This window comes from Podarcis melisellensis, assembly GCF_964234715.1.
Source record: "Podarcis melisellensis genome assembly, chromosome: 13".
Classification (NCBI taxonomy): domain Eukaryota; kingdom Metazoa; phylum Chordata; class Lepidosauria; order Squamata; family Lacertidae; genus Podarcis; species Podarcis melisellensis.
Genome location: NC_138545.1, coordinates 14315412 through 14340930, shown reverse-complemented (window position 1 = coordinate 14340930; position 25519 = coordinate 14315412). Strand labels below are relative to the sequence as shown.

Here is a 25519-nt window from a genome sequence, read left to right as displayed (position 1 = left end):
TAAATCTAGGGAGAAAACCTAGAAAACCAAGATCTACCAGGATGAGATGATCCAGTGGATCTCCAGCTGAGCCAAGAGGTTCCTGGCACACAGCTGGGCGTATCCTGGCTGAACTTGGATCCAGCTGGCAGAGCCAAGGCTGGTGGATTTTAAACTGGATGTGGCACGGAGGACTTAGACCAGATCCTACGCCTATTTAGCATGGTCATGTGACTTGTTGCCATGGTGCAAGGTAAGCTGGGAAAAAGGGTGGCCTAACTCAAACTCAGCAGGTGGCGCTGTGGGTTAAACCACAGAGCCTAGGACTTGCCAATCAGAAGGTTGGCGGTTCAAATCCCCACGACTGGGTGAGCTCCCGTCGCTCGGTCCCTGCTCCTGCCAACCTAGCAGTTCGAAAGCACATCAAAGTGCAAATAGATAAATAGGTACTGCTCCGGCGGGAAGGTAAATGGCGTTTCTGTGCGCTGCTCTGGTTCACCAGAAGCGGCTTAGTCATGCTGGCCACATGACCCGGAAGCTGTACGCCGGCTCCCTCGGCCAGTAAAGCGAGATGAGCGCCACAACCCCAGAGTCAGTCACGACAGGACCTAATGGTCAGGGGTCCCTTTACCTTTAACTGAAACTCTTGTTTGCCCTCTGCCAGGCTTAGGCCAGCTCAGCCAGCATTATTATTAATTATTATTATTATTATTATTATTATTATTATTATTATTATTATTAATATACCAACCTAGACCCGGGGGTCTCAGGGCAGTATATAAAACCACAAGATACCTAATAAAAATAAAACAATAGCCCTGTCTCCTGAATGGAGTACTTTACGCCAGCTTCACATTTGGCCAACTTTTTGTGTATAAGATTCCCTATTCCTCAAGGTAGGGGAGTCAATTTGTGAAAACTTGGTGCGAGATTCTCCTTCCGTCCGTCTTACGGGCTGCCCACAGTGAATTGATCCAACAAAAAAAACCCACAAAGCCAAGCACGTCAGATCTGTTCATTCCAGCTTTTATTATTTACTCACGTCGTTTTAATAATTAAAACAGGGAGGCCCATTCATTCATTTAAATAAAACAAAGAAAGTGCAGAATGCTCTACAAAAATATATAGATATATTTATATATCATTTCCAATCCTTCAGAGCCGCTGAACGGATATAAATCATTGTGTCCTTCATACCAGAGTTCCTCTTTGCCTCAACAAGCATCTACAGGGTTTAGGGGGGGCAGTTTTGTGGTCCGTGGACTGATATTGCTAATAAAATAATTAAAAAGAGAGAGACAAGGAAGAGGCCTTTCAAGCAGAAACCAGGGAGGAAGTATTGAGCGCAGTCAGCAAAGCAGGACAGCAGCTGTACCTGAGTTCATGTGTCGCTTTATGTGGAAATCAAGCCCATCTGGGATTGGACAGCTCCCAGATTAACACAGGGCCAGTAAAACCAACTTTCAAAGCAGCCCACATGCAGAGATGTAAGATATCGAAAGCTCATCTGTGCCAGCTTCTGCCCTGCAGGACCGAGAGCTGTGGGCAACTTTTCATCCGGGCCTTAAAACAGGAATTTGACGTGAGATGGGAGGGTTGGGATCTGGCATTAGTCCTACTCAGAGTAGACCCACTGGAAATAAAGGACAGGACAAAGTGAGGCCCGACAAGTCATCCAAACTGGATGACAGGTTTTAAGTTCCATGCTGCAAAAATTCTGTGGTGTCGAGTAAAGCTTACCAAAACCAGGCATATGGGAACCTATGGCCCTCCAGATGTTGTCAAACACCAGTTCCTCCCCACCCAGTCCTGGTTCAAATGGTCAGGGATGATGGGAGTTGTAGTCCAAGAGCATCTGGAGGCCGACAGATTCCCCACACCATGTATGCAAATTTACTTTTTGCAAACTACAAATCCCATCAGCCTACGCTGGCCAGGGATGATGGGAGTTGTAGTCCAAAACATCTGGAGTACACCAGGCTGGTGCAAGCAACACAGGAAAGCAATTGACGTCTGCTACGGAACAACTCTCTCTCAAACCAGAAACAGCAGCTGGGGTGTTCGCTACTGCGCCAAGACAGCAAAGCCATTGCCAAAAGGGCCCTGGGCAAGTCTTGGCAGGGGCGGAAAGAGTAAGTGATTTATTTTGGCCTCTGTGGTGTTAGCACTAAGCCTTTGTTTGTTCGCTCGCTCACACACACCCCTCACGAGGCGCTCTGAGGCCCTCTAGTCATCCGCTCCAGTTTAAAAACTGCTCTGGTGTCACTGAGATGTGAATAACAGCAGGCCCGAAAGGAGGAGCACTCCAGGCAAAAGGAGAGCTAAAGGGATCGCCTTCTCTAACACCAAGCTGCCGCAAATCTGTGTGGCAAGGCACAAGCGAAGCTCTGAATGCAGCCAAATTCAGACTTACTACGGGGCTACAGTATACATTCACAAGTACTCGGATTCCTTAGCATGGAGGCTGCCACCGACCAGGAGGATCCTTGATCCCAGCACCAAAAGAACATGTGCGTGTGTGTGTGTGTGTGTCACATTGTCACCCTCTAGATTAGAAGCTGGTGTGTCTCAAAGGCCAAGATGTCCAGCATTCGGAGACTGGCCTCAGAACCCCATCGCTTGCAGCAGGGTTGCAATGGTCCAACCATGTTCTCCACCACAAAATGATTTTTTTTTTGGGGGGGGGAATATCCATGGGTCAATCCCATGTGTCATGGCAGGAAATCGATCATCCATTCCCACACTACCACTGGCCACTTCCAGTGGAAATCCAGATGGGAATGTCTGTTGGGTTTTGGAGGCCAAAAAAAAGGAGTTGACAGAGAAGCGCATACAATGTTGCTCCTTTGGTTCCTATAGGAGTGGCAACATAAAACCAACTTCATTCACTTAATAATATTTTCGTTTAAATAAGGCTGGAGATGGGCACAGAGACAGCAGGACCTTGGGAGTAATTTGTCACAAAGGGGTAGGGGTGGCAAAGCTGTTTCAGGCTTCCATTGCTGAATGCTTCTCTGTGCAAACAAATAAAAAATATTGTTGCATATAGAAAACTAGCAGGTCAGGATTCTAGGCCAGCTAGCTCCATGATGAGCTAGCTTTCCACATGCAGGGATTGTTTATGCATGGAGGGGCATTCTGTCGTGTCAGCTGCGCACCTGCTGTTTGAAGCTGATCCAAACACAAGCTTGCTACCCCACAATCTGCTGCTCTTTGTGAGATTGAGGCCTTGGTGGTCTATTGTGCGCAGATGAACCCAGATTCTGAGTAATTCATTGGATATTTAGAGTCCAAACGTTAGCCACCTTTGGGGCTGATATGTTGGGGACAGAGCAAGACCCTTAATGTGTTCCAAGTGAACAAAAGTTCCTTACCGTCTCCATCCATAAAGCCCTTCTAGAGGAAGCCGAGAAGAGGCAACTGTTATGGAGAGGCAAAGAGTCTTCAAACAGATGAACAAGGGGACTAAATGAAGACACACACACACAAACACACACACATATCCTGGAAGGAGAAATGGCCATTGCTTGATCTGAGGGGAAGTACTGATCTCTGAGGGGGACAAAGAAGCTATTTCCTAGCAAACTTAAGAGCATAAAAAGAGCCTGCTGGCCCATCAAGTTCAACCAGAGATCCTACAAAGGACGCCTCAAGGCAAAGTGAGCATCCTGACATCCAAGGGACTGAAATCCTGGCCTTCACGATCAAGCGAGCAGCACAGTATTCTACCTGAGGAACCTGCTGACGAGAAAGTGGCCATTTTGAAACAGAAGCTTTCAGGGTTTCAGAAGCCCGCTCTCTGTAGCTCAACCTTTAAAAAACGAAGTGCCATGAAAGAGGTAAATTAGTAAGAGGCCCGTAAGATCGAAGACAACCGGAACTGGCAACCTTATTCCCGCCCTGGCAGGGATTACGAGGAGGGAAACCTAAGAGCTGTACACGAAATCCTGAAATACGAGGGGAGAGACAAGAGAAAGACTCACACGCAAACACACAAAGATGGACCGGCACCATCTCAGAGGCTAGAGATCAGAAACACAAACAGGGGCGCAGCCCTTGGGCGGCCAGAGACGGTCAAGGTACTGCAGCGGAACAACGTTTCCAACTACCGTCTGGACAGTAGAGGACTCAGCAGCAGGATTCGACAAAGGAAGAATATTTCGGGGGGCAGGGAGGACGGGGCAGTCGCCATGCTCTCCCCGCCTGGTCCGCGCACGATCCTCCGTCACAAGACGGCAAGCAGGGTGTGGTCTCCCACTTGGCAAGACGTTGCTGGCGAGAGATCGGCAGGGGGCCGGCACAAACTGTGCCACTAGGCCAAATTGTTGTTGCGCTCGATGCGCTGCACCATCAGGGAGACCAGTTTCTCGAGGGTGCGGGCGCTCTGGCGGCTGGCCTCCAGCACTTCGGCGTGGTTGGCCTTCTCCGTGCTCTCGTAGTCGAGGACGGCCTTGTTCGTGATGAGGGAGAAACCGAAGACGCGCATGCCGGAATGGCGGGCAACGATCACCTCGGGGACGGTGCTCATGCCTGAGGGGAAAATAAAGCGGGGGGTTGAGAAGTTAGAGCAGGGGCAGAAAAAAAAATTCAGCCAGAGGGCCGCAACTGCACCTGGGCAAAGTTCTGAGGGCCACATTGAGAGGCCTGAGGGCCGCGTATGGCTCCCAGGCCTGAGGTTATCCACCCCTGAGTTGGAGCGAAAAAACTCAGGGGTCTTGCATCAGAGGCGGGCACCCAGTGGCCCTCCTGATGTTATTGGATTCCAGCTCCCATCAGCCCCCTGGCAGGTTGGTCAGGGATGATGGGAACTGTAGTCCAACAACACCTGCGGGGATTTAAATATGTGGGTGCATTAGGTCATGCCAGCGCACCCAAACTTGCACTCTGCACAGCCCCACCCTAGAGAGGGCTTTCCCCCACCATTTGCTGCAGCTCCAAGTAAAACTGCACCTGTTTAATTGCTGCCTGTTTCATGGGTAAGGGGGTCATAGAAATGGTTGCCCACGGCAAACACAAGTATAGGCTCTGCTACCCCATGGGACATGGGTGGCGCTGTGGGTTAAACCACAGAGCCTAGGACTTGCCAATCAGAAGGTCAGTGGTTCGAATCCCCACGACGGGGTGAGCTCCTGTTGCTTGGTCCCTGCTCCTGCCAACCTAGCAGTTCGAAAGCACATCAAAGTGCAAGTAGATAAATAGATACCGCTCCGGCAGGAAGGTAAACGGCGTTTCCGTGTGCTGCTCTGGTTTGTCAGAAGTGGCTTAGTCATGCTGTCCACATGACCTGGAAGCTGTACGCCGGCTCCCTCGGCCAATAAAGCGAGATGAGCGCCACAACCCTAGAGTCGGTCACGACTGGACCTAATGGTCAGGAGTCCCTTTACCTTTACCCCATGTTAGAGGCAGCCAACAGCATGGGGTGGCAGAGAATGCCTCCTTTCAAAATGGCACAACGTACCTCTTCCCCCCCCCCCAAGCCCCCTTTGCTCTGCCCCCAACTGACCCACGGCATCAGCACCCAGGCGCTGAAGGAAGCGGCACTCAGCGATGGTCTCGTAGTTGGGACCCCCCAAGGCGCAATAGACTCCCTCGCGCACCGACCCGGAGCAGCCCATCTCCGACGCGACCGTGTGGGCCAATTTCCTCAAGTCTTCGTTGTAGGCATCCGACATGGCCGGGAAACGTACCCCAAACCTGTGGGCGAGGGGAGGGAGGAGAAGGAACATTAACAAAATAACTAGAGCCTGCTGAATCAAGCCAATGGCCCATCTGGTCCACCATCTTGTTGTCACAGCGGCCAACCACTGTGCGCAGCAGCCGGGGACTGAGCCTAGAATCTCCTGCACACAAAGCATGAGCTCTACCCATTGGGCTATGCTACCTCCAAAACAGCCTGACTTGTGAGCGGGAGCAACGCTGGGTGAGTTAAAAGCCCATCCTCTGGGAGGGAAGCTCAAACAGATGGAATTGGAGGACCACCCCCCCCATGTTCCTATAAAGGCAAGGGTGGGCAATCTGCAAGGCTCCAGATATTGCTGGACTTCAGCTCCCATGATCCCTGGCCATGGGCCATGCTGGTTGGAGGCTGCTGGGAGTTGGAGTCCAGCAGCATTGGGAGGCTCTCAAGTTCTCCACAACCACCATAATAGAGGGAAAGGGAGCCTCTAGAGCAGTTTTCCCCAACCTTGGGTCTTTGGAATACAACTCCCATCATCCCTAGCTAGCAAGACCAGTGTCAGGAATGATGGGAATTGTAGTCCGAAATCAGCTGGAGAACCAACGTTGGGAAACACTGCTCTAGAGTCTACTGGGGCCAACCTGTTGCATCTCACGGAGGAAGGACGAGAGCCCCGCCTTACCTGTCATCATTCGGCCCCACCAGGGGGTTCTGCCCAGCAAAGCCCGGCATGTTGATGTGGTCGCGGATCACCATGATGTCCCCCACTTTGTATTCGGGGTTGAGCCCCCCAGCTGCGTTGGTGACAATGAGGGTCTCCACGCCGAGCAGACGGAAGATCCGGACCGGGAAGGTCACCTGGGAGGGAGGGACAGAAGCGGCACTCAGGAGAGGTAGAAGGGCGCTTTGGGACCAGCCATGGTTGGTGCCCATTGGAGCCCATAGAGTAGGTGGAGCTGGAGTCAGTGACGGGTGGGAGCCAACAAATTCTAGCAACTTATGTAGGGACTGCATATAGACACAGACTTTCTTTGGATAAATGTGATATTTGGAACAACCTTACACAGAATATATTAGGTTATTGATAAAGATATTTGTACTAGGATAATTATACATATCTGTATATTAATGTATAGAAATGGTATTGAGCATTTTCCTTTTATTTCTATTTTCATTCACACTTTTCTTTTTTATCATTCTTTCTTTTTATAAATGAAATTCTAATAAAGCATTAAAATATATACACACACAAAAATTATAGCTTCATCCGCATCCTCCAGCCCTCCTGCATTCAATGCAATCCTCACACAACAGCCCTGCAAGGTTGGCTAGGATGAGGCCATCACTGGCTCAAAGTCACCCAGCTGAGCAGGGATTTGAAATCGGACCTCACGCCCAGTCCTAAGCCAAAGCTCTTCCCCTTCAGCTCTCAGGTCCCCCTGCACTCTGCACATGCCCAAGGAACCATGAAACAGGGATTGATAAGGCTAAATTTTGGCTGAATTTTGTGGAACCATCTTCACCCGTCATCCCATTCCCAGATGTGTTAGGCCAGTGAAGATGAAGAGGAACTTTGCATAGGCTCAGAGGCACTATCTTCTTTATCATTGTCTGTTACTATTGACCATCCCACTCCTGGAATTGTAATCAGCTGGACAACTCTTGAGTTTCAAAAGGTTTGGAGCGACTCACCTTCCAGAGCGGGTACCCTTCGTACATGTGGAAGCGGCCTTGCATCACCACGCTTGGAGTTCCACTGAGGCTCCCAAACACCAACCTTCCGGCATGACCGACAACTGGAATGAGGCAAGCAAAGTGTTAAAGGACTCGCTGCTGCCCCCTATTGGCCACTGTGCTGTACAGGAGCACCTCCTCCGGCTGCTGCTTACCAGCACCCCCTAGTGGCTGCCATACAGTACATCTGATCCCATCCCTGGTTCCTCCTGGTTCTGTGGTTTTGTGGCTTTTTTTACCTGTGCTCTCGGGGAAGTTGGGAATTTTGCCATACTCAAAGGCCACTTGGTCCTTCAGGAGGTCAGCCAGCCCTCCGAGGCCCGAACCACAGATGATGGCGACCCTGGGCCGGAGCTTGGTGTGGGACAGCAGCCAGTCGGCCGTCCGCTTGCAGTCTTCGTACGTGTACCTGAGAAAAAGAGATGAACATATACACATGGTTGGCAGGGCTGGGGTTTGCAGGGCAGACTTCGTGCCACTAGGGGGCAGCAACCAAACACACACACCAAGTGAGAAACAGATTAATCCTGAAACTTTGTTAAATACAAACATCAGCCATGCAGCTTGCCGGGTCACCTTGGGCCAGTCACTAACTCTCAGTCTGCCCTACCTTTGCAGGGTTGTTGTGAGGATAAGGTGGAATGGGTCAGGAGGGAAAGGATGTACACGCTGCACTAAGCTCTTGTGGGGAAAGCAGGGCCGGATTTAGGTTTGATGAGGCCCTAAGCTACTGAAGGTAATGGGGCCCTTGATATGTCCAGCTGTCCTTAGCCAACAACAAATTGTCGCTGTTTTTTGTGTTGAATATATGCTATAAGGTAATTTATGGACCTAATAGGTATCTAAAGCCATTTGCACATAACAAAATATGAGCCTACACAACACAAAACACTGTTGCTGTATATAGGTTTTATTTTATTTGTTTTTTACCTTATATTTTGGAAATGTACATCCAGGTTTTTTTCCTTTAATTTTTTTGGGGGGCCCCAGGGGGGTGGTGCCCTAAGTTATAGCCTGTTTAGTTTATACGTAAAGCCAGCACTGGGGGAAAGAGATAAAGTGAAGTAAAATAAATTAACTGGGGCCCCCTTCAAAACTATTCCTTTTCCATGGGAGAAACACAAAACAAACCATTCCTATTGTTAATTATTAATCTGCATTTGCATTAATTCATAATCCATTTGCATACTGCATGCTTGAGGCACCTCGCCTACACATCTCTAGGGATCCTTCCAATAGTAGGTAGAGCAATATTTATCACCACATGCAAAACACCTGGAGGGCACCAAGTTGGGCAGGGCTACAGACCAAATTTTTTTTATGGATTGACATACTATGTTTACATCCCATCCTTCGTCAGAGGAGGACAGAATGACACAACTGGCCAGATAGATAGATAGATAGATCACACACATACTGCACAACAGCCCTATGAGGTAGGCTATGCTGAGAAAATATCAACTCGGGTCTCCCCAGCCCTCCTCATTCAAAAGTCGTAACCACTACATTGTTCCAGCTCTCGTGTTGGTGTGAGATTTGAACTTGAAACACCGTGGCTCCCAGTTCCAGCCACCAGACCACCTTGGCTTTCAAAAATGAAAAACGCTGTTGATCAATTTACTTGCAAGTTTACCTTTTCCTTTCAGATATCCTTTTCACAAAGTTTTCTACGACTGTCCTCCCAAACTCCATTTCAAAAAAACCCCCAAACAACTCTCAAGAATGCCCAGTGCTTCTATCGTTCCTCATGTTCCCATTGTGAATTTGGCGAATTTGGTGGTGCCCTTGGCAATACCCACCAAATAGTCCCCACTTTTTGGAGAATGTACAGTTCCTTCCTCTGATCCAAATGCAGATCTTAGGCTGCCATACCATAATCTAAAGGGAGTTCCATTTTAGCTGGCAGTGCCAGCCTCTTCCAAATATGCCAATGAAACTCCACGCAAATCACATCTTCCTCTGCCGACGCCAACGCCCTTCCCCTCAGGCCATTCCTGCAAATTAAGCCTCGCCATTCCTGCAAATTAAGCCTCGCCACAATAGCTTTGAAAAAATTCCAGTTGGCGAACCGGCCAGGTTGCAATTTCCTTTGTAGCTTTCCATTGCAGGAGACAACCTGCAAACAGAACTCTCCGAAGATAAACCTTCCCTGAATTTTAACCTCCGGGGGAACATTTTGGCTGCATCGGCTAATGTTTCCCAGGGAGAAGTGGGGCTGCGTGCTTGTGACACCCTAATTCTTAGCAGAGACAATGAACCTGCGGCCCTCCCTGCCCGATGGTCAAGCTAGCTGGAGTTGATGGAAGCTGGAGTCTAACAATTTCTGGAGGGCCACAGGTTCAAATCACACAAACAACAGTTTGGGCACTCTCTTCAGAGCAGTTACAGCCTTTTGCAGCAAAAAAAGCACCTTGTGGCACCTAACAGACTAACCATTTTAATTATGGCATAAGATTTCAGGACCACAGTTCTGAACCACTGATTTTCCCTTCTAGGGATCCTGAACATCTGCATATGAAAAAAGGTGATGGAAAAGGTCTGTGGCGGTACATTACTCCCTTCTCCACAACACAGGAAACATACTAGGATTCTCTCTGGGCCCAATCCTGGCAACCTGAGCCTAAGGCCACGGGAAGAGACCTGGGTTTCTACCTCCAGCCCCTGGCAGCAGCTGGGCCAGGAAGCCACTTAAACAGAACCAAAAATGAGGAAAGACCCTCTTGAAACCTACAAGGGACCTAAGAGCTGTATCAAAGGACCAGGGAGCCTGGGCAAAAGGGTTTTCAAAGACATGTGAAAATCCACGTGCCTTGCTCCTTGACGTCACCTCCTAATCTGCTTGCTTAAACCTATTTAAATGCCTTTTTGGTGCTGGCAGGACTTCTCAGCGCCACCCGCCAAGCCTTAGGACAAAGCCACAGCAAGAACACACACAGCTGCTTCAGAAGAATGGTGTCTCCAGGGAAAGATGCCGAGGGGGCAATAACATCCTTGGGCCAGAAAATGCAATAAATAAATAAATATAATACATACCACCTATCAAACTAAAAATGGCAGGTGCCCCGCTCACTTTTCACTATAAGCTTCAACACTCTTTTGGGATCCCTCTTGGCTTGGGAAATCTGCATCCCCAACCCGTAGGATGCCATCTAGCTGCCATTTTAAGGGTTCACCCCCCAATTAAAAACCTTTACTGAGCTAACAGGGTACAACACCGAAGAGAGAGACAGAGAGAGGAGACAAGGTGACTGATTCTTTGAGCATCGTATGAAAGGACTAAGCAAACAAAAAGGTTTCTCTTAACAACTCCCAGCGCCAGACTTGCCCTAGGACGCTGTTACGCCTTTTATACAGTAATATGTTTTTCTGTCTGCTCAGCGGGTTAATACACTATTGGGGCAGAAACACTTTGCAGGTTGGCAAGCCACCTTCCGTGGCTATCCTCTGGCTTCTCCCGAGATCTTGTATAAATCTTTCGCCCTTCGCGGATGCCCAATAAAGTGGGAAGCCTAAGAGATGGCAGAATATCCTTTCTCTGAAGAGGCAGCTTTCCATGGGGCTCCTGCCAAAGACTAACTGCGTCATCATCTACACACACAATGGTGCCGCTCATTTATGAACCAGTTTTGTTTTGTTTGTTTTTAAAGGCACACATTGGCCCCAGTGCAGATCTTGGAAAGACTCTGCTTCTTTCTTCCACCTGTGCATTTACTATGTGACTGAAGTTTTTCCTTCACACCATCCTATGAGGTATCCTCAAGGCAGGCGAGGGGCATCTCACAGCACAGGCAGCCATCCTCCTAAGGGTGCGGGAGGAGAATCCCACAGGCAAGAGAGAGCCTCTGAAATTTGAAAGACCAAAGTCACTTCTCCTAAAAGGACCAGCAAGCTTCGTCTCCTCTTCTCTTCTCCTCAAAGTCTCTCTGCTCTGGGTGGTCACTGCAAGAATGCTGGTCATTAAGAAACAGTGCCTGGAGTTTTGGTTTTTTTCCTTTTTCCTCCCCAACCCTTTCCTTTTTGTGTCAGGTCTCAGGTTGTATCTACAGATAACTCAAGAGCACCACTTCTCTAATGGCTAAACACACTCAAAATATTTTATTTTGTTGCCTCTTATTACCTGCTATATATATATATATATATACACAAACCGCAGCCAAAACCGCAGCCAAAACTTCCCACTGACACTCAGCAAAGAAAAACCAGTACTTGAGGCCTAATGAACCGTAATGATAATTTATTTGTTTTTTTAATTATCTGGGGCCCCATCTGCACTACAGTGGTACCTCAGGCTACATACGCTTCAGGTTACATATGCTTCAGGTTACAGAAATAACTCTTTCTCTAACCCAGAAATAGTACCTCGGGTTAAGAACTTTGCTTTAGGATGAGAACAGAAATCGTGCTCTGGGGGTGCAGCGGCAGCAAGAGGCCCCATTAGCTAAAGTGGTGCTTCAGGTTAAGAACAGTTTCAGGTTAAGAACGGACCGAATTAAGTACTTAACCTGAGGTACCACTGTGCACATTTAAAGTAGCATCGCACCACTTTGCATAATCATGGATCCCACCAAAATAATCCTGGGAACTGTAGTTTGCAAAGGGTGCTGAGAGCTGTTAGAAGATCCCTTGTTCTTCTCAGAGAGAGACAATTCCCAGAGTTCCCTGGGAAGGAGGTTTGGCTGCTAAACCACGCTGGGGAAGGAAGGACCCAGGAATCCTGCCTGCCTGCCTGATCCAAAACTTGGAATCCTCAGCATTCCCAAGGCATCTCAAGGAAGAAGCAGGTTCAGGCTGGGACACAACCCCAAAACAGACAGGAGTGCTCCAAACAAGATTTCATCAGGCAAGGTCAGACACAGGCCACATTCCCGGGCAGATTTCTCAGGAGAACTCTCCTCCCCGGCGTGTTCCTTCTCGTTACTATTAAAGGCACAGAAACCAGACAGAAAAATTGGCAACCCAACAGAACATCCGTGGCAGGGGCTCCTGGAAGCCACACTGAGTGTGTGGTGAAGAGACAATGACTAAGTGTGGGTCAGAGATATTTCCCCCTTCCTTTACAATTTAATAAGAACAATGCGTCCCAGGAGGCCACGATGATGCTCTGCCCGTGGTGGAAAACAGATCTTCTCGCATGTCCCTGCAAAGCCGCATGGGATTTAGGGGCCATCTAAGCTGCTCTGTACACACATATCCATTTCGATGTATTCAAACGGGGTTTAAATTACAAGCCGGCCTTATTGTCCCACTTAGAAAGGCAAGCAACGCAGGAACACCTGCCTCATACAGTGACATTTAGCCCCAAAATAAGCAGAACTGAACCCTGATGATGATAATAATAATAATAATAATAATAATAATAATAATAATAATAATAATAATTTATTATTTATACCCCACCCATCTGGCTGAGTTTCCCCAGCCACTCTGGGTGATCCACACACATGCAGCAAAATAAGACTATTGAGGATGGGCCAAACCATTTTAGGTCACACCGTATATTTCAACCACATTTATAGCAATTTAACAGTCACGGCTTCCCCCAAAGAATCCTGGGAGCTGTAGTTTAACCCCTCACAGAGTTCCAGTTCCCAGCACCCTTAACGAAATACAGTTCCCAGGATCCTTTGAGGGGGAGCTATGACTGTTAAAGTGGTACGATAGTGTTTTAAATGTACGGTGTGGCCTTGGACTGCAGGTGACACCTGATGAGAGGGGCAGAGCTAGACCCTTTATTTGTAGAAAGTGTCCCCCCACCCTTTTAACCTTTCAGGGAACACTTCTGCAATTCCGGGAATGTCCCAGGAAAAGCAGGACCCTTCAGGGGTATGCCATTCTTCCATCTGATTCCCCTGTATTATTTAGATGGGCTCCCTTTCTTCTCCTCTGGAGTTGGCTGGTGGAGTTGCATGAAAGGAGCCCAATCAGAATGGACTCTACATGCAGAAAGTCACGTAGAACCATTGTCAGGGACACCCAAAGGGTGTCATCCAAGTCCAACCCACTGCTGTGGAGGAATCACAGCTAGAGAATCCCTGGCGGGCAGCCACCCAAAAACTTCCAGCGAAGGAAAAGTCCAGCACCTTCAACTCAGCTGACTCATAGGTTTGTACAGTCCAGCACCTTCAACTCAGCTGACTCATAGGTTTGTACAGTAACAACAACAACGACAAGCCCTTCTCGGCAATCAGAAACGGAAAAGTGATTTGCAGCACGGCTTTCATGTAGAAACCTGGGGAAGGAGGAGTGCAACAGGAAGTGATTGCCAACCGCGGGTTACATTTCCCCCCACCGCTCTCATGTCTGTCCCCAACACAGTCATAAACAGTTCTCGAAAAGGATGTCTGCAATGTTTTCACGATACGTCACATGCAGGAGCAGCGCTGGGCTTTTGCAAAAGGAAATCCGGTGGGCCGGGGTGTAAGTTGTGCTCATCATGTCTTGCTACTGACGTCTTCCCCCTGCTAAGGGCAGAACATTTTCCCACCCGTTTAAACAGCTGACACACCACAGAGTATTGGGGGGGGGGGGGAGAGAGAGACTTGTGCCGGGAACCTGTAAAGATCCTGTGTGTCTGTTGGTTCCACCCTCCTTGTCATTTTGACTTACAAACTGACCGGTGGGAGGAGAACAAGAAAGTCTGTACTGTCCTTGTACCTTTCAGGGCAGTTTGATCTGCAGAGAAATCAGCACCGGACATATTTCAGGGCAGGGAGCTAAGTATTATCACCTGCTTAGGATCTGCCACACTGTGCAAAGCAGGAGAGCAGAGGCACTGACTGGGAGAATTTCTCCAACATTTTAGGCAAGGGAATAATTTTCCCATCCTTTTGCAGAAATGAACGGCCCGCTGTCAGCCACCTTGCTGCAGTCAGGTATGCATAAGGACAGCAGGCTCTCGCCGAATAGCCGTGTCCAATCATCACAGCCGTGTAATGAGATCAGGGTAATATAGGGCAGCCTTGAGGATAAAGGCAGATTAAAGCAAACACAGAAAAAGGAAGAAGGATAAATGCTTGATCTGGCCGTGACAGTTTCTAACTCTGGTTTATTGCCTTCCTCATAGGACTGCCAATCTGTTTTATTTTCTGGCAGGGTTTCAGCTAAATAATGGGAAATGGCACAGTCAAACCAAAAAAAGCTTCACCTGCTGAACACCTGCCAGAAACACAGGTGCCCTGCTTGAGGGTAGAGGGAGGAACTGGCCGTCCTTCTTGCTTGAATAAGTAAGCTGGGGGTGGGGAGGGATTTACTTGGCAGCCAGCTTTCCAAATCATACATTTCCTTGGGTTTCTGAGCATGTGCAAAGTGTCTCTGATTAGCAGAGCGACTCCTGCGGGGAGAGAACAGGGCTAGCCTTGCAGAGCAGCAGCACGTAGCAGAGGGATATTCACTGCCATGGGATGTGGCGATGGGCTTAGGGCTGTAGAAAGGGAAAGAGTGGTGGCTCAGTGGTAGAGCATCTGCTCCACATGCATAAGGTCACAGGTTCGATCCCCAGCATCTCCAAGCAGGGATAGGAAAGTCCTTAAGTCTGAAACTCAGCATAGCCCTTGCCAGTCTGTATGTAGACAGTGCAAGATGGACCAATGTTTTGAAGGCAGCTTCCTATGGTCCTAACCTGCTTCAGGCACCACCAAGGGGAAGAGATGAACAAAAGCAGGAGCTGGTGTCCAAATGGACCAGAAGGTTTTTTAAATGTCAACCCTACTTAAGGTATGTTAGTTAATGCCTTGGGCCAGCACTGAAGGGGAGATCTAGGGGGCGATGGGAGTGCTGCCTTTGTCTCCAGGGACTTCTGCATCCACCCTTAGGCGTAGCTGATTCCCCATTGACCTCAGGGCTCGTCCAACACAGAGACCTGCTCATCACTCAACTTCCCTCCCCAGTGTCTTTCCAGATTAATGACTGACAGAAGCTGGCTGCCAGCCGTGACTGATCCGCCCCTTTTGCGCACAAACTTGAAGCCCGGACACTCTGCTCCACACTGCAGGGTCATTGCCTCCTCTTTGGAAGGGAGTCAGAAGCAGGTGACGTGCTGCGTGGCCAGAATGAATCCAAACTACTCCAGAGAGCCTAAAGGGCTCCCCAGAAAACCCCGGGGTCTGTTAGATCTCAAAGTACACAACCAAACGAAAGCACACAAATGTGCATTCCTGGTCATGCAGTGAGGAAGTCAGGTGGACCCACCGAAACATGCTGGAAACACCTGACCCACACGTCCACAGCAACAGTCAATATCCCTTTGTCTCTTACACAATACAGAAAGCTCTCCTTCACCTGCTTGTTTACAACAGCCTGTTCCTGGACTTTGGGGGCAAGGGCAACAGCAAACCAAACAGGCTCTGCACCTTACCAATCAGCTGCAAATCCAGTCAGGAACATTTTATGTCTGATTCTCAGCACATGCTCTATAAACATACGGCCCAGTCTCATCGCGCTGAAGCTAAGTAGGTCTGGGGTCTGGTCAGTACCTGGATGGAAGAGCACGAAGGAGATCCTTTGTGTGCTGCCAATCACAATGGCAGAAAGGAAGGCTGTGTTAGAACAGGGCTCTTGTTCAACCAGAGGGCTGGATTACCTGAGTGGAAAGCTGTCAAGGGCTGCTCACGCACTCTTTCTTTCTTTCTTTCTTTCTTTCTTTCTTTCTTTCTTTCTTTCTTTCTTTCTCAATGTAGCCTACTTTACAGGGTTGTTGTGAGGTTAAAAGAGGAGAGAGAGCCACATAAGGCCCCCCAACCTCTTTGGAGGAAGGGGGGGGCAACCAATAGATTTCTGGTGAGGGAGCGGAAAAGAAGCAAGCATGCTGGGAACATTTTTTCCCCAAAAAGGCATTCCCGAAATCTCTCCACAAAGGCACAGAACCATAGCAAGAGTCAGATCAATGGCCCGTGTAGCTCAGTTTGTTGGCATTGCAAGGCAGAAGGAAGAGAGCATTTCACTGCGGGCAGGTAATACAAAACAGGGGCTGTCTCTATGGAATGGGGGGAAACGGGAATATCCATGCCTGGCTGGTTACAGAACAAGCCTCGAGAGCACTGGAAAGAAAGGAGGCGGCAGTGGGTTCAGACTGAGGGCATCAAAAGGGGGGGGAATGTGGGGTCAGAGAACAAAAAAAGAATTGCAGGAAGTTACAGTATGTCTTCACATCAGGACTCAGTGCCTTTGCATCATCATTTCGCCTTGGAAGGGAGGGGGAGGAAAGGGGTTGCGGCAGTATATCTGGCTTCTGATTGGCCTCTCCGCAGGAGGGGTGTGTGAGCCAGGGAAGCTCCTCGTTGGCCGCCTGCCTGTGATGCAATTGAAAGGGGAGGGGGAAGCCAGAGAGCCCAGCAGGAAATTGTGCCATTGCACAGCAGAGAGAGGATGCGAATGCCCAGATCGGGAAGCTTCCCGTGCTTGCTCAATGGAGCAAAGCAGTCCTTCGCCATGACTGTAACTGCAATGCCACCCTTGCCCAGGACATTCGTCATGCTCCGGTTTCAAGTTGAGCAGGAAGGAGCAGGAACGTGGGGTATTGTTCCTGCTCCAACGGGGCTGGCGTTACACGCTGTATCTCTGCGTCAGCACCACTCCTGCTGCCCTCATTGTCTGCTTTGGATAGTTGGAGGGCAGTGAGAGAATGCTGAGCATGGATGGACCTTTGGTCTAATCCAGCAAGCCTGTTCTTAGCAAGAAGAGATGAACGCCAGGAGGACCCAGTTTATGAGCAAATAATAGCCATTGTTCCCTCCAATAGCAAACCCAGGTCATGGAGAACCCAGAGGGAGGTAGCATCAGCGTGCAAGCCCAAGATATGCAGAAGTGAACAACATGGTTGAGCCACAGAATATTGAATTTGTCATTTGGGAAACAGGAACTGGGGAGGAGGGAAGATTGAAGTGGCCTACTTGGGTGTCTTACAGCTTATGGAATCCTGAGAAGGGAATGGATGGCACCCTGAAGAGTGTTAAGAATGTACTGCAGAATTTTGTTGCAGGTCCCACTGGTAAAGATCGTAAGAGCTAGAGCAAACCAGAGGGGCGTTAGCGTGGCCAATGGTCAGGGGTGATGGGAGGTATTGTTCAATAGCATCTGGAGGGCTTCAGGTTGGGAGAAGGCTGTTCTCCTTTGCCTGCTAATGAAAACACAGTGTTCTTGTGCCCACAGTGGGCAGTGGGCACCCCAGGGAATCATAAGAACACAAGAACTGTTTTGCTGAATCCAGTCAGAACTGCACCTAGCAGGTCACACCCACCCACCAATACGGCTTTTCAGGCCTATGGGCTACACACATGCAACTTCCTACACCATACGTGATTGACTCTGCAATGATGGAGGTGAGGCGGAAGCAAGACTGCAGCTGACGCAATCCACCGGAAAGACTGATGGGCACAAGTTCCAGCTCTTATCAGATGCAATGGAGCCAATCGTTATCTTCAGCCTCTAATTTTACAATGCATAAAATGAGCGTGCAGTAAGAATCTGCTACCGTACAGGGTTACTATGAACGTGGTTGCAATCAGAGCAATGGGTTAGTCAGTCAACAGCTACGAGGAACAAGGAAGTGGCACACTCAAGGTTGAATGTACACGCACCATTTCCTAACTGCAACCTGTCAAACAGAAAGGAATTGGTTCCAGGTGGAGAAGGCTGGAGAAATAATTGTTTTCATTTCTTCTCTCTCTCTCTCTCGGCAAGTTTCTAGTCCTCAAGACTAATTGGCAAGAGAGGTGAAATCTCAGAAGCTGGGAGGGGAAGGTGGACAGGGATCTGAGCAGGATTCTGTGGAAAAGGGAGTGGTGTTTCCATGACCTGCATAATTCTTTGCCCCTCCCATATGACAACAAGAAGTAGCATTTATCATGAGAAGGCAGCAAATATATTCAGAAGCCTTCAAATGTGTAAATGAGTCATATTTCAGAATTCTATATTTGCAGGGACAATGTTACTGCCTTTCAAAATTATCTGGAATATATACATATATAACCTTGCCTGATTTGTGCTGCAGAAGCGCCAGAGAGATAATGAGCAATACATTGCCCACATTGTGTTTACACAGCATTAACAGCTGTCAAAACAGGTTTCCGCTTTAATGACTGTAACAACTACCGCGGGATCTCCCTGCTGAATACTGTGGGGGAAGCCTGTGCCTGCGTAGTTCTCAACAGAGTGCAGTCACCTCCTGGCAGAGTCTACCTACGATGAAGATTTAGAGCTCAGAGGTCCACAGTTGGCAGGATTTTCTCACTGCGTCAGCTGCAGGAGAAATGCCCAGGGGCAGAGGCACCACTTGTGCATCGCTTTTGTGGACCCTGACAAAGGCATTTGACCTCATCAGCCAAAAAGGACCCTTACACTGCTCCACAAGATAGGATGCCCACCGAAGGTCCACAAGAGGATTGCGTCCTTTCAAGAGGACAAGCACAGCACCGTTCGGTATGACTTATGATCCTTAGACGCCTTCCCTATAAACAGCAGCGTTGTGAAACAGGACTGTGTTCTTGCCCCGACTCTCTTTGGCATATTCCTCTCCCCAAGGCCCTCATATGCCTTCAGCTCGACAGAAGATGGTGTGAACATTCATTCAAGGAGCAATGGGGCTCTGTTCAACCAGGCAAGCCTCCAAGATTGAGATCTAATAGGCTTGCATGTTGATCATGTTGCTTTATGGAAGACAGTTGTAAGTAACTTAAAACTGTCAAGGAGCAACACCTCAACGCCCTCCACATGCACCGTGTCAAGATATTCTCCCCCAAGCTCACATTCCCATGTCCACACTCCTATCCAAGTGACAACTATGCTGACTTGGTCATGTCCACAGAATGGAAGATGACAGGATGTGCCCCAAATATGTGCTTTAGTGGGGGCTGGCTTTGGGCACTGGGGCCTATAGGCAGATCAGCTGTGTGTTACAAAGATGTCTGCAAACCAGACGAGAAGGATGGAGATATCAACCTCACCATGTGGGAATCCCTTGCAGACAACCACGGGGCCTGGAGGCAGACAGTCAGATCATGTATCCACAGAGGAAAAATGACTGCTGGGAGCAGCACAGAAAGAAGGATCATCATGGTACATCTGCAGCAACACAACCAGATGCCTTCATCTGCCCCAGCTGCAACAAAACTTGTCTCTCCTGCATTTTTCTCTACAGCTGTAGGCACTGCAACTCTCCAACTGATTTGACTTCACCCACAAAGGCACACTCCTCCGTTGTCTTGCAGACGGATGCCAACCAACAACAACAATTACTGCTGTCGAAACAGGTTTCCACTTTAATGACTACTGCACAGACCTCCTGCACAATCATAAATTCCATTATGCTGTTTCTCAAAAAAATAAGAACTGGTAGAAGCATTTTGAAGAATATACCACAGGAAAGGCTATGGGGAAAGGGCACATCCAGATACTGAGGCCAAATTCTTTTTACTGAACCCCTCTATTTTCCCCATGTGTGCCATCCCTGATCAAGCTTACAATAACATAAACTCTACAAAACATCACCCCTGGAAAGGACTCACACCCCACCTTCCAGTCCCTCAGATCAGCAGTTTCCAGCAGTTTCCATCACCTTCGCCCTACCAAGCAGAGTCCAAAGAAAACTGGTTTCTTATTCAGCGATTATGACTAACAGGGTAGAAAACCTGTTAATCCATAAATAACGGTACATTCACCCAGCACTCCACCCTCACTCACTGAAGACATTCTGGAAGTGAATTGTGCAAAAGAAAAAAGAGGTTTCCTTATTTATTAACAATGACTGGTAGAGAAGAAAACTAAACTTGTTGCCCCAAAGGGTGACAGAGCATCCAATAATCTGTTTCCTTGTAGGACAATAACAGCCCTTATTGATACAGATAGGTAGGCGTGTTGGTCTGCCATAGTCAAAACAAAAAAAATTCCTTCCAGTAGCACCTTAAAGACCAACTAAGTTAGTTCTTGGTATGAGCTTTCGTGTGCATGCGAAAGAAGAAGTGTGCATGCACACGAAAGCTCATACCAAGAACTAACTTAGTTGGTCTTTAAGGTGCTACTGGAAGGAATAGCCCTTATTGAGTCAGCAATATGTTGTTCTCCAATGGAAGAACTTCACATTTATTATTTATCTAATGGTTGCTTGTAAAATATTGCAAGCTTACAGATCATGCAAGACTCTTCAGCCATGGATTATTGGGTTTGTTTCTGGCACAGATTGTTGAACTTAGTATCCCTTCAAATCAGGACTCTTAATCATGACTAGCTTCCTCCACTAATTTCAGTGGAACTGTGTCAGCTCATCTTAAGTAAGCCAGCTTGTGAAATCCAGATAATATTTTACACTGACACTGTACAACTTTCTGTCGCATCCTCTGGCCCCAACACTAAATGACGCAAATTGTACGTTTTGCATACGATCCAGGCAATATTAGTCACACTTTGGTTCCATGCAAATGACAACGTACTTGTCCCCCTGGGACTGAAGTGTGCCTCTCCTCATGGCGCAATTCTATACATGCCTGTAGGGGAGTTCATTTCCCGTCAGTTCAGTGGGGACCAATTCCCAGGTCAATGGGTTCCTAAGGAAATGTCTTAGGAGGAAATTTCCTGGGAGAAAAGGTTGCAGCCTTGGGGGGCTTCTTAGTTTAGAGAAAATGCTAGCAAAAGGCAACATGATACGACGTTTATAAAATTATACGTGGCATGGAGAAAGTGAAAGGAAAAGATGTGTCCTGCCTCTCTCATAACACCAGAACCTGCAATGACGCTGAAGGCTGGAAGATTCAGGACAGATGAAACACAGTGGTACCTCAGGTTACATACGCTTCAGGTTACAGACTCCACTAACCTAGAAATAGTACCTCAGGTTAAGAACTTTGCTTCAGGATGAGAACAGAAATCGTGCTCTGGTGGCGCGGCAGCAGCAGGAGGCCCCATTAGCTAAAGTGGTGCTTCAGGTTAAGAACGGACTTCCGGAACGAATTAAGTACTTAACCTGAGGCACCACTGTAAAGTACTTCTTCACACATTTAAACTATGAAACTCACTTCTAAAAGTGGCAGTGATGGCCACCAATTTGAAAGGCCTTGAAGGAGGATTAGAGCCATGGGGAGGCAAACTAAGGCCCGGGGGGCCGGATCCAGCCCAATCACCTTCGAAATCTGGCCCGCGGGCAGTCCGGGAATCAGTGTGTTTTTACATGAGTAGAATGTGTCCTTTTATTCAAAATGCATCTCTGCATTTGTGGGGCATAGGAATTTGTTCATTTCCCCCCTTCAAAATATAGTCTGGCCCACCACAAAGTCTGAGGGACCTTGGACTGGCCCCCTGCTGAAAAAGTCTGCTGACCTCTGGATTAGACAAATGCATGCATAAGGCTATCGATGGCCACTCAGCTATGATGGCTTTGCTCTGCCTCCATAGTTGGAGACATTAATACTTCTGAAACCAATGGCGGGAGGGAAGGGGGTCCTGCTTGCAGGTTTCCCACTGGGGCATCTGGTTAGCCACTGAGAGAACAGGAAACTGGACTGGATTGGGCCACTGACTTAACCCACCACAGCTGTTCTTACATTCTTAGCGCTGCGGTCTTTATCTAGATCAGTTGGCTGCCCGTCAAACATTCATAGAATCATAGAGTTGGAAGAGACCACAAGGGCCATTGAGTCCAACCCCCCCTGCCAAGCAGGAAACACCATCAGAGCACTCCTGACATATGGTTAAACATTGTTAGGCTACAACTCCCATCAGCCCCAGTCAGTGGCCAGGGGCAATGAGATCTATAGCCCTGGAACATTTGAAGAACCTGTTTCCTCATCCCTGGTTCAAAAGAACAGCTGGAAGCTGAGTTGCCATATTGCAACCCAGATATATCCTCTCCCTCTCTTTAGCAGCTCTGCTACCAAAGAAATGGAGCTGTATCAGCTGTTTCTCCCCCCCCCCCGGTCACACCACCCACCTACCCAAAAAAGAAGTTGCTGTTGCTAGATTTCAGTGGATTTCATCGTAATGAAATGAGAAATGAGAAACGCAATGAGATGTTTCCATACTAAGCAGCATATATACAGTACATAGGGCAGCAGCCAAAGTCTGCACCTGATATTTTTTTTCATGTCTTGCAGCAGGGGTTGCCAAGGTGGTGCCCTCCAGCTGTTTTGGACTACAACCCTTTATCAGCCTCTGCCAGCATGGTCAGTGGTCAGTGATGATGGGTTATTTTTTTTTTGTCTGTGACACATGTTGGCTACCTCTGCCCTAGAGAGTGATCTGAATTAGCCTATTTGTTTTACTTTCATTTGGGTAAACCAAGTTAAACAGTATGGAAACCACCAGGCTTGCCTAATATTGAATTTGCCATTGGTGTACTTTCCTAATGAACTTATGAAACAGAAAATAAATGGTCGTTCTTGACAACCATTCAGTGCATACGTTCTGCTTCTGAAAGAAAAAGTGGAAGGCGTTTAAGGAAACTGGTGTGGCTGCGTAAGGAACTTACAGATGAGCTGAGATGTAAGAGAAATGGAAGTAATGAGAAATCAAGAGGTTGCCAACAGTTGCAGGGAGAAGGTCATATGCCCTAACCCATAATGCCAATTTCTCACCTGCTTCTCTCTCTGAACCTCTGCCCCCACCCCAAGACACCACTGCAAGATTTGTCTTGCAGAGGTTGGGACAACCAGAGTCTGATTTGAATCAAACTTCACCTGGGCTTTGGCTATAAGAATCGGCTTTCCCATAGCAAAGCCCAGCCCTGGAATGTGGGGGAAGCAGTGCTTTAGAGCTCATGCAGAGTGCTGCCCCTCAACCACAAGGGCGAAGGCAGTCTCCACGCTTCTAAACCACAGGGGGTGAGATGAGACAGCATTTGAAGTGCAGGTGGCTGGAGAAACATGAGTCATGACGGAAACTAGGCTGTAAAGTATTTCATCTTCAAGTGGTGTTATGTCTAGGTCTTTCCCAAGTTAGATCTGACGTTTCATAAACCCACACCTGACTTTTACAGATGCAGTGTCTATAAAAAAGCCACTTCCTTTCCTCTTCAGAAAGGCCCTAGTGTTCTTGATCATGACCTGCTCACCCTTCCCTCTAGTTATTAATAGTGTAAAGTACGAAGATGCCGCTCAATCATTCCTGAGCCTTGAAATCAGCGGAATTAAGTAAACTGAGCGCTATCTCAGCCCTTCTTTCCCTCATTCACCAGAAATCTGGAGGGAAATCATTCTAAAGGGTTGTTGTCGAGCATTGGACGCAGACCAGGGACGGCCAGGTTCAAATCCTCCCACTCAGCCACAAAGCTCACAGGTGGGAAGGGTTACCTTGAGCTCAGTCACTATCTCTCAGCCTAACCTACCTGTCAGGGTTGTTGTGAAAACAGAAGTGGGAAGAGGAGACCTACCCGAGAAGCTTGTAGGCTGGGTGGGGCAAAGAGTGTGAATACGTGTGTGAGAGAGAGGGAGTACTTTTTTTGAAGTGAGGGAAAACTGGGCAAATCTCCCTAAGCATTCCTATTAAAACACTATGTAAACTATCAGCTCCCACTTCATCCCATTGCTCAGTACAATCCCCTATTCCAGACCCCCAACTGGACCCTACTCCTCCAGGCTCTCCCTCGTGCATACACAAAAGACCCAATCCCCATCCCCTTCAGCTCTTCTGTCCCAAGAGCTTCAGGCCACAACATCCTTGGGATCCAGGTGTCCCAAATGCCATAACCATAGTCTGTGCTTTGGTCTTCTCCGTAAGACCCCCACCCCACCCTGCCAACTCCTAGGGACCGAGGTCCCTTTGCCCCCCCTAAAATATTTGAGGGGTCCACCCACCCTTCAAGTTGATGGGCACTGCTGCCCTTAAAATGGTGTGTGTGTGTGTGTGTGTGTGTGTGTGTGCTGTGTCTTGTTATTGATTATATGTGGTGGGGCTTGCTTGCCACCCCAAAATTTTCTTCAAGTTGGCACCCCTGCACCCACCACCACAGACAGTGGGGGCATCATAAGAACCCACAACCCTAAATGCCAGGAGAGGAAGGAAAAATCTGGAAAGACCCCCAAAGCGGATTGGGGGGAGTGGAGGGAGAAAGGGGGATGCAACGCAACCTCCAGTTGACCGCTAGGAGACACGAGGCTGGCAGATCAGGGACCCCCCCCCCGCTTCGTCGTTACCCGTCTTGAAAGAGCCCCTCAGCTTATTTCGACAATATGGGACGGGGGGATAACACTAAAACCGCCCTACCTTTCGGGGCCGTCGCTAAGAGATTAGGACCCTGGGGGGGGGGGGGTGAGAGAGAGAGAAAATGAAAAGCCCTACACATAAAGATGCGAGGTAGAAAACGCGGCATAGTATTAAATTTCCGGCTTCAGAGGGGGGCAGGGTGCTGAAAAGATGGGGCATCGCGCCCCACCTCGCCTGACCCTTTGCAAAGCAACCGATCCAAGGAGAGCCACGTGCAGGCGCGATCTCCCCGGTTTTACTCCATAATCCACATATTATATATATTGCAATATATATATGTGTGTGTGTGTGCATATATGTGTATTCAGTAATACACATATAGCGCAACCGGGATCATTCTGACCTTTCATCTCCGCTTCTCTCCATGTCGGATTCTGACTGATGGGGGATTCGGTGCTTTCCTCGTCCGGACCCTCCGCTCTTTCTTCTCCCGGGAGAACTGCGCTTCTCCCTGCAGGAGGCGGCCGTTTTACCGGCCTCCGGGGAGAGCGACGGTGTCGTCACGGGCACGCCGGCCAATGGGACGCCAGCCTCTGCCGAGGGCCCGCCCGCTCGCGCGCCCGCCGGCCGGCCACAAAGGTTGCCCCTGGCAACGCCGGGGCTCCGGCGCCCGTCACGGCCCTGGACCGCTCTCGCCCTGCCCACCCGAGGAGGCAGCATCAGCACCAGCATCCTCCTCCCCGGCCGGCTTCCTCTCCAGGACGGAGGAGGAGGAAGGGGCAGGCGGGGCGAAGGCGGCTCCTGGGGCCCCCGGGGGCATTGGGTGGGGGTGGCGATCGGGAGACCAGGGAGAGGAGGAAGCTGCTTCCACCGACAAAGCTTCTGGTGACACGCGGGTCACGAGGGTGCTGGATGCACACAAAGCAGAAGGAATACACGCGTACACCTGACCCTGAACGTTAGGAGGACTCGTCGCGGGGGAATTCCCCTGGCAACGTGTTTCAT

At 48.9% G+C, this 25519-nt stretch overlaps 1 protein-coding gene across 1 annotated transcript; it reads right to left on the bottom strand.

The window, feature by feature from the left end:
• Window positions 1-989: 989 nt before the first annotated feature.
• On the bottom strand, window positions 990-25076 carry PNP (purine nucleoside phosphorylase). Its single transcript, XM_081885310.1, has 6 exons — window positions 24918-25076; window positions 7630-7799; window positions 7349-7452; window positions 6339-6514; window positions 5483-5673; window positions 990-4509 (listed from the first exon to the last, which is right to left on the bottom strand). The coding sequence occupies exons 1-6, from the start codon at window positions 24938-24940 to the stop codon at window positions 4292-4294; spliced, it is 882 nt and encodes a 293-aa protein (XP_081741436.1). The 5' UTR covers window positions 24941-25076; the 3' UTR covers window positions 990-4291.
• Window positions 25077-25519: the final 443 nt, after the last annotated feature.

Bases quoted from the DNA above. Each gene is read 5' to 3' on its own strand.
- PNP (XM_081885310.1), bottom strand. From the start codon at position 24,940: ATGGAGAGAAGCGGAGATGAAAG. The intron at 7,453-7,629 runs GTAAAAAAAGCC...GCCTCATTCCAG, and splicing joins CAACTTCCCCGAGAGCACAG to TTGTCGGTCATGCCGGAAGG. The intron at 6,515-7,348 runs GTGAGTCGCTCC...CCTCCCTCCCAG, and splicing joins AAGGGTACCCGCTCTGGAAG to GTGACCTTCCCGGTCCGGAT.